Here is a 9,295-nt window from a genome sequence, read left to right as displayed (position 1 = left end):
TCATTTCCGTAACTATTCGCTTGACTTTAAAGATGACTTCCGCTCAAGTTATCGAAACGTCCGTCACCGACAACAGTCCTTCTCAGGACTACACTCATCTGGACTATCAGACTACACTATCAAATATTTCCTAAGGCAGCCATTTTTTTTGTTATTCCCGCCAAATCGTCACCGTGGTTTCCAGGCCCTTTTGTTACCGACAGGAAGTGCCAACGTTCTTCCCGTTCTGGTGAAATACAGAAAGGACAAAAACTCGGACACGGAAAACGAAAATCGAATTTTAAATTCCATTTTTCAATGTATAACGAAAACGAAAGACGAAAAACGAAAGTAGGAGTTCAAATTTTGTTATTCAATGTAGCAAGGAGGCGGAAAACAAAGGTTCGAGTTTGGGTTTTTAAATGTAGTGGGAAAACGGAGAACAAAAATTGAAGTTCGAATTCCGTTTTCCCACGTCGTAAGAAAATGGTTGGCACTTAAGTACACGTATTTTCTATATTCAACTTTGAATAACAATTTATGAGCGGAAATGAATAGGCGATGAATCTAAATATAGGAAGGTATAGAAACGTGATGATGGGTATCGAAGCTTGAGACGGATTTAATTCCACAACTGAAGTTTAAAAATTCGGAAGCGATGACGCAATTTTTATCTAAAGTGGGTTTTACAATCGACTGAGAACACGTTTCTGTACGGAACTAAGGATAAAAATAATCCTTTGACGTCACAAAAAAACTCGTGTAATTTGCCACGGCTTTTCAAACAAAGCAGATAATCGAACAAAAATTGCAAACACACTTAGGGTAGAGCTGAATGACTCGAAAAGCCGTAAACAGCCTCTCAGTTCAGACCGAAACACTTTCTGTCGATAATAACAGGCGCATCTTGTTGAAATGCTAATTTCCACGGAAGCAAAGCAATTATAATTTTCTGTCGTACCTTTGACACATCAGTAGAGCTCAATTCTAAATGTCGTTTTAAACGATTTTACTTTTTCGACAGATCTAGAATCTTCGACTGATTCCGGTAAAGTGAGTTTACGTAAATAACTCAGTGATCAACGAAGGAGATTCAAAATATCAAAGGGAGAAAAAGTGAACGGTTGTCATTAGCGAACAAATATCACTTCATTCAGACGAGACTTAAAATTCGAGAACCTATTTTTTTTTTCGTATCCAAGCGGAACAACTTCTTCGCTTCCATTTATTCACGTCATTTCAGCACTTCGCAATCAATTTACTAACGTTTCCGTAAATTTTAGCATCCACCTCCATCGAAAATATCGCCGTAATGAATGAAGACTTGTTGTTTTAAGTACTGCGTTAGCGAAGTACGCAAAATCCTCACGCCAACGTGAGACGTGTATTAAAGCAATTCTTCGCTCGCCGAACAGTTTTCGATCAAACGCGACTTGTTTATACTTCTCCAAGTGATACGCTCTCAAAGGGAATCCTTTTATTGGTTTTCACGCCAAAATATCTACGTAGTTAATTGTTTTCTGCGGCCGAAGAAAAAATTGACTGGCAACCAGCTCTGAGCTTTGTTTTTGTGTGACGCTGTACACCTGTCTTGGAAGGCGCACTGTGATTGGCTGGTTGCCACAATATTCTTTAATTGCATGCAAACTTTTCATTTTGAATTCAAGCAATATGGCGGCCCTGATGGACGCGTAGGAAACGCAGAGTAAAAAAACATGGCTGTACGGCAGGAAGACGCGAGGAAAAAACCCTCGTCGCCGAATGGGAAACCTTTCCCTTCGGCGACCAAGTCAGGCGACGACGACATAGTGGAGCGGTTACGTCGGTTCAGTAGCGTCTCGCAAGAAGACTTTGAAAAAATGCGACTGGCTGAGAAAGAGGATGAGTTTTTTGCGATCAGAAAAGCAACTGATATCACAGAACCTGACACTAAAGGCGACCCTTGTCCACCTTTGCCTATTAAGATCATACAAGGCTCATTCAGACACGTGCTGGGCGTCCGCGAGGCTTGCTCGAAAAACGGAACGTTTTTGCAACGCACGATCGAGCTGCGGCGTAAACCAGGAGAGACGCTAGGATTTTATATTCGCCAGGGTGATGGTTGGGAACGTGAACAAGGTATTTTTGTGTCTCGTGTTGTTTTAGGAACAGATGTGGACGTTTTCGAGTTGTTACGAGTCGGCGACGAGATCGTTAGGGTGAATAAAGTGGATGTGCGGACTATGAGCATACAAGATGTGAGTGCCTTGATGCAGATGACTCGACGACTTATACTCACAGTGAAAGTTCTTACGCCGGTAACTGCAATGGCCACTAAACGTTTAGCTATGAATAAAGACAATAATATACAGGGTTTGAAATCCTTGAGTCCGAGAACTTCTAGAACATCGCGATCCGAGGGGTCTGTGGATTCGGCTTCAAATTCAAGCGGGCTATCTCCCGATCGCCGGCTCACCGGCGACAGAAGGTTAAGTAATACATCTAGCCTCAGTCATCAGGCGAACTACAAGGTAGCAAATCTAGTCATAGGAAAGAACAAAGATGCTATGAATACGGGAAATCCACAGGCCACGGGATCGAGCTACCGTAGCTCGCGTCGTTCATCCAAGTCGCCAGTGGGAGGTAGGAGGGCACTGTCGCCAATACGGGAGACTTCTGCAGATATATTTAACTCTGAAGCGGATGATCGCATGTCAGCTCACGAGCGGGGTCGCAGTAGCAGAGCTGCGAGTGTCGTGAGCTGGTCTGATCAATTTTACAGTGCATCGGGAGCGAGTAGCCCCGTCAAACACAAGCCAAGCGACAGGAGGAGATCTGAAGCACAGAGTTCCAGACCTAAATGACATGTAGAATGATGAGGACGACGGAAAAAGCAAAACAAATCTCTTGTTAAGAAATTGTGGCTCGGAGCATGGGTCAAATTGGAATTAAAGATCAAGCTGAATGGGTTTAATCGCAACAGTTTGGTGGTTTATTAAAAAGTCATGGCAAGGAACTTCGTGTTTGAGATGTGAGCTTTCTCTAGCTCGAATGCGTTGTTTTCTGCAAGCTGGCAAATTTGAGCACAGACCGGATTTGATAAACACAAACTCATCGGAATGCAAACTGCGGAACAAAGATGTTTTTATTGAAGAAGTATCTGTTAAACAATTTCTGCAGGATTAATATTGGAAATATCTCTCAAAATAGTCACACTGTAACGTGAAACTTCCTGCAAAGTAGCTAAAATTCGCTACAAGTACAAGCTCTTCGGGTTTAAAAAGAGCCATACCTCGACACTGTTTTCGATGTGACAATTCCTTTATGCGTAACGAGAGACTTTTAATACATTGCAACGCCAAAACAGTTTTATTAAGCTTAAAATACAATTTTGGCTAAAGCATAAAAAATTTTGTAGGCTTGCAAAAGCACTGCGAGTAAATCTCCGACGAACTGCAATTTTAGCAGATTCTCCGGATTTAATGATTCCATTTTTCCGTAAACATTTCATAACATAGAGTTAGAAGCGAATTTCGAAAGCGACATACGATGAATTGAATTTAGGCGACCGAAAACTATTTTTAGGTCTAGTCTAGTACGAATTTTGAAATAAAACTCGGCGAAAAGTCCGTAACTGCGACCTTGATGCAAGACGAGGCCGGAATCTTTTGATTACACGCGCGAAACATTTATAATTTCAATTCGATTCGAGGCAATTCTGCAATTATTGATGGCTAGATTTATCCATGGTAAACAGTAGAACCCTTTAAACATAAGAAATATTACTTCAAATGTTTATTTAGGAGCTATTATTTTTCTTGTTCGAATATGTTAATCGTTCGCTTTGAGCGATAAACGAGGAGGGAGACAGAGTCGAAAAATATGATTGGTAAGGACTCGAAGGCAACATTTTTATTTTCTGTTCTGAGTCTGTACTTAATGATCTTGAAAAAGTGATTGGCGACGCGTCGATCTTGATGCGACAATTTTATTCAAGTTGCTAAACAAAGCATTGTTTGAAAGGAAGTTAGTCAGGCACTAAAGATAGCCTTACTACACTTAAAACAAAACAACCCGCACAAAAATACGGTCTATTGAATCGAAAGAAAACGACCACCATACGAATTCGCGATCAGAGACAAATTTATCAGTAATTCTTGTTGTAATCGACTTTCAGGCATACCGAGGTGTAGTTCAGAGAATATTTGAAAAATAAATTATAAATAATTAAAAACTGCGAAAACTTGTTTCCATAAATTTCTGCGTCCTGTATTTTTTTAATGCTTTTCGCGGCCTAAAACACACGCCAAGAGACTGAACCTTCTATAAAAGTAGGAATTTAAGAAAATGTATCCGATAAAAAACCAAAGCGGCCAGACAGAAGAGGATAAAAAAAAATATTACCTAAACTTTACCACTGGTTTATTAGCTACGAGCTGTTAACACCTGCTGCAAGCGGACCGCAGAATATTTATCTACCCACTAACATATAGAACGAAGTTCGCTCTGTTGACTAAAATACTTTAAGATAACATCCCACGAGAAAAGGAATCAGACAGATTTATCGAAACATCTGGAAGGAAAAGCAGCCTATAACGTATATTTCTAAATTTCATATATCGTGAGGAAGTTGAAAAGGGCTTTGACCCTCCAACGATATGGCAGATAAGTATCAAGTGGTGCTAATTCGCTTTCAGACGAAAAGACCACTTCTCAAGCGTAGGATGGAGCAAGGGAAATTGATCTCGTTCGTGGAAAGGTGTTTATTTGCAACACTCAGGCACTTAAGAGAAAGACAATAAACTGGAACGATCATCAAGTCATTAAAGGCCTGAAGGCGAAAGTTTAGAGCCAGTTTAGTTGTGTCTCATTTGCTCCCATGCATGCGGCGATTTGTTTACGTGTTCAATTGATCATTGTTCGTACTTTTAGTAAACACGTGCATAAATGCAAGTATTTCATTGGCTAACGGAAAGGAGTACAATAATTTCAATATTTTTTCGACGTACACCAAACCATCTTAACTTTCTTGCCTTCTCTATTTATTAATCTAGTCTTTCAAGTTTCTTTTCCTAAATGAGTTCTGTTTGCAATTGATATCCTCTTTTTTTGGTCTTTCGCCTCATGCGGTCAGAAAAAGATGGAATTTCCGCGGTTTTGTTAGCGCAATGAAAAGGGATTCCTCATAGCTTCTCAATTTCTTCTTCTAACTCCTTTTAAAAACAAAAGTATTCCAAATGAACTTGTTGTGTTGCTGATTCTTTCAAAATTTAAACCTCTTCAATCAGTTGTAAATACTTTTAGTAAGCAAGCTCTTTAGTATAGCCTGCTCTTTGTGTGGACAGCAGTGTTAAATTCATTTTTTATTCTTTTTCTTTCCAAAGCCGGTAATTTTGAAAGACGCAGTTTCAATTTCTGGCACTTTTCTGGGATGATAAAGCTATGACAAATATAATTTGTCATACACACATAATTTGTCATACACAGATAAGTTTGGTTCATCGACAAGACACCAGTATACAATGAACCGAGCACTCGAAACACAACAACACGAAAAGCCACACCAAAGTCCATCTCAAATTAGTTCAGAAATTACTTTGATATACTTCACTTCATTACACTTTTTTTCATCCTGCTGTTCAATTTCTAGTTTTGTACCCTTTATTTAATACTTGATTTACAGTCATCTCTAAAGCGAATATCTTCCAAGATTGATGATTGATGATTGACTTTTAAGAGGCTTTTTAGAACCTTTTAATTAGGACCAAATGGGTGTCAGCAAGTTTTAGGTTCAATAAGCTAGAAGTCTAAAAAACAATTTAACTTTTAGATACCAGTTGAGCTACTTTCACATGGTACTTTTGGACAGTGAAACTTCACATTTAAAACCTTTAAATTCGGAACCTAAGCAAATATAGGTTCTGGCCAAATTGGCTCCTTCATCCGCTATACAGTCCTATCAATACCATAATCGAACCTGATTGTGACAATCTTTGGCTCAACCAGTTTTGTAAATTCAAAAGCCCAATTATTGCCCAAGAATTGATTTAGTTTTACAATAATAAATACCGACTTGGAATTCAGTAAAGTAAATGATGCCTTGGCCGGTGGGCTAAATTGGAGATGATTTTAAAAGACAGATTGCATTCGGGTAAACTTTTTGAAACCATGCATGCAACCTTTCCGAGAGTTGAACAAGCGTTACTTTATAGAATGTAGAGCACGGTGAGTTTGGTTCACTTCAGCTTTAAGGACACAGCGTAATATTGGGGTCAGTGGCTCCTCCTAATAATTATTATCATTTTGCTTGGTAGCCAGCCACTACACGTCTTTTTTGCAGGTATGAGGTATTGACTTTCCCGTTAGAATCATGCCTTGCCAATTTTGGTTTTGGAGGTAAGTCATTATTAGCGGAATCAAACCTTGCGTGATCTGTGCCTAAAATCGTCACAGTAGTTCGGTATTAGGAGCTTAGATCGCCCCTATTGATCAGGAAATTGAATGAACCCAATCACGAACGGAAAACCACAGGAAAGTCATATTAAGCATAATCACATTACAGAAATTTAACTATGATTACAAAAAAAAAAAGAAGAGTTTTGTTTAGATGCAATGCAGGGTTCACAGCGCGTTTAGTGAGAGAAAACGACCCGCTAATCTCTCAAAAACGTTGGCCCAACAGTGGCGTCGTTCCTGAATTGCAAAATCAACGGTTGACTCTTTGTCGCATTAACCCTTTACACCCTAACATCAGTAGGCATATTCTCCATACAGTTCGTTATACATTTCCTATGGTGCTGACAAGGAGATTTTGTTTAACAATCAAGAGCTTCTTTAATCTCGTGACCTTAATTTTTGAATCAGGGGTGGTACTGTAAGGAGAAATTAGATGCTGGTCACTCTTAGGGGGGAGGGGAAGGGAGGGGTAAATACTAACATGCATACATTGGAAAAGAAATGGTGCCTCAGTCCTCAAAAACTAATCTAAACTCACAAAAGAGGAGCCCGAAACAGTTTCCATTTGTGACTGTCACGTTACGTTTCGTCACCAAACCTGTTCCTCTAAAAGATTCCGACTTCATTTTCTTCGGTGACCACAAAACTGACGCCGTTTGGTTTTGGGAGCGGCGAATGGCCAAACGGGATGAGAAACGCTGTGCGAATAGTAAGAAAGGGACCTGACATATAAAATGTTAGCAACTCCCTTAAGGATTTCGAGAAACTCTCAGATTTTGATACCGAAAAATTGACAAGTTTAAACGATAGGAACAGATCATGACAGATACACGACAAGGCAAACGGAAGATTTGTTACGATTGGCTGTCAGTGTTAACTGCAGTATCAGTGTTTACTCTTTCATTTTGAGTTTTGCTCAACTGGGCCTTTCTTTTCATATTTCTTTCTAACATCGAAAAAAATGCGAAACAGAGTATCAACGAATCGTTCAGCGAGCAGAGGATCCCTCATGCGTTCTACAATTTTCATTCTTTCAATTTGTGATCAGGTGGCAACAGGTTAGTGGCGAGCTTAGAACCGGTCCAGTTGCTTTTCGTTACTCTGCTGGTCAGACTCAGTAAAACCAAAGATTTTTCGGTGGCGAGTTAGAAGGAAGCCACTGATAAAACGGCGTGAATAGGTTTTGGCATGAATAGGTTTTGGGTTTTAGCATGAATAGGTTTTGGGCCCTACTGAGAGTCTTTTTTAAGTGAGCCGCTAGGCGAGGGTCAAAATGACTCTGAGAAGGACCCAAAAATATTTGTCCGCGAGAATATAAACTGTATTACTAACGTTATCACTTTGAATGACGACGGAAAAAAAAAAACTGAAAAAAGTGTCAACAAAAGTGTCCGGACAATCACGTGAGCGTGCGAGCGGGCTAAAACACATTTCAACCCACCAAAACCTCAATTTCAGCCCGCAGAATGCCGGAGCCACAATACCCGACAAAGTGACGATAATGTTAAGTATTTAACTCCCCAAGCTAGTTAAAACTCCAGGCCAAACTGTTCACAATCGACGAATTAAATTTAAGGTAAGTAAGGGGAAGTCCATGCTACTTGGAAATGATTTCGTATGAGTAGGTATTTTTAAGCTATTGTTTTACTTGAAAATAACAAAGTATTATGGTTTGTCTCAAGAAGAGCCTCCTTATCTACACGAGCGACCTTGGATTTGCTAATGCACATTATACTCAACCCTTTCCACATTAACATCAGTGTGCATATTCTCCATACGATTCTCTACAAATTTCCTGTGGAAACGAGAAGGGGAAATTCTTTAACAATCAAGGACTTCTTTACTTGGTGATCAATCCCTAAATTCTCGTGACCTTTACGTTTGATTCAGTTGTAATACTATGGGGAGAAATAAGTCACTGGTCACTCTTACAAACCAAAGGGTTAAGTCATAAATCGTAAATCGTGTTTACAGCTAATTGATTCATTTTCAATCGAAGAGCTACTTATTGTCCATGCCAGCTCCGAAAGTAAAGAGTACTGGGTACCACGGGAACAGGTGACGCTTGGTGTTCAGGACAGTGACACGATTAAGTACCTGATGGACCAGCTGTGTACCATTTTCCACAGGTCACGCAAAATGGCCCTTCATAAGGAAAATTACCCGTGTAGGAGCCGGTCAAATTCTCTCATGCTGTTTAACCCGATGACAAAAGCGGAGTACAGATTTGTGAACACCACGCTTAAACAAAATAAGATAAGGAATGGAACGCGCTTGTACTTGTATTACTCCTGAACAAGCTACATTGTGATGTATGAATCTTACTAAGCCATGCAAAAGTTAATTGTGAAGCGACACTGTGCTAGAGTCAAAACAGCGAGAATATATATAGTGCATCTCGACTTGAACACTTTCAGGGGAGGAAACTCAGAACAATGAAGTCCACACTCGCCTGACAACAGTCATCTTAGAAACCGACTTGTAATGGTCTGTAAACTAAAGCTGGTCAAGTACCAACAAACTGATGGTGAAGGAAGCTATTAACCCTATAAATCATCTCAGAAGTGATTAAAATGTAACTTCTCCTTATGATATCCATACATTATCCACCAAACAGGTTATGAGAATACTCACACTTTAGGTAGAAGTTGTTGCCTTGATCTAACACCAAAATCTTGTGACTAAATTACAAGGAAATGTGTAGCAGCTGGAGGGGAAATTTGACCATCAGATCTTTGAGGTTAAAGGGTTAGAAGGAAAAGACAGCGATTTAAGACGAATGTTCAAGCCAGAGAAGCATTCTTGTTGTATTGTAAAATTTCGTTCAATCGTTTTGGTTATCAGGTGGGGTGATAGTTTTATCGCTTATCATCGTGTAGAA

General features: G+C 39.7%; 2 protein-coding genes across 2 annotated transcripts; both read left to right on the top strand.

Moving 5' to 3' along the window:
- Window positions 1-609: 609 nt before the first annotated feature.
- Window positions 610-4,215, top strand: LOC111321402 (uncharacterized). The gene has a single exon (XM_022924274.2). It carries the CDS (start codon window positions 1,695-1,697, stop codon window positions 2,820-2,822), a length of 1,128 nt encoding a protein of 375 aa, XP_022780009.2. The 5' UTR covers window positions 610-1,694; the 3' UTR covers window positions 2,823-4,215.
- A 2,797-nt stretch (window positions 4,216-7,012) lies between these two features.
- LOC148722341 (uncharacterized) lies at window positions 7,013-9,295 on the top strand. The gene is made up of 2 exons (XM_088736450.1): window positions 7,013-7,472; window positions 8,414-9,295. Exons 1-2 carry the CDS (start codon window positions 7,376-7,378, stop codon window positions 8,707-8,709), a joined length of 393 nt encoding a protein of 130 aa, XP_088592576.1. The 5' UTR covers window positions 7,013-7,375; the 3' UTR covers window positions 8,710-9,295.

The sequence above is a fragment of the Stylophora pistillata genome, chromosome 10 (assembly GCF_964205215.1).
Source record: "Stylophora pistillata chromosome 10, jaStyPist1.2, whole genome shotgun sequence".
NCBI lineage: Eukaryota > Metazoa > Cnidaria > Anthozoa > Scleractinia > Pocilloporidae > Stylophora > Stylophora pistillata.
This window is presented reverse-complemented; position numbering and strand designations above follow the sequence as displayed.

Bases quoted from the DNA above. Each gene is read 5' to 3' on its own strand.
- LOC111321402 (XM_022924274.2), top strand. From the start codon at position 1,695: ATGGCTGTACGGCAGGAAGACGCGAGGAAAAAACCCTCGTCGCCGAAT.
- LOC148722341 (XM_088736450.1), top strand. From the start codon at position 7,376: ATGCGAAACAGAGTATCAACGAATCGTTCAGCGAGCAGAGGATCCCTC. The intron at 7,473-8,413 runs GTTAGTGGCGAG...TTTCAATCGAAG, and splicing joins TTGTGATCAGGTGGCAACAG to AGCTACTTATTGTCCATGCC.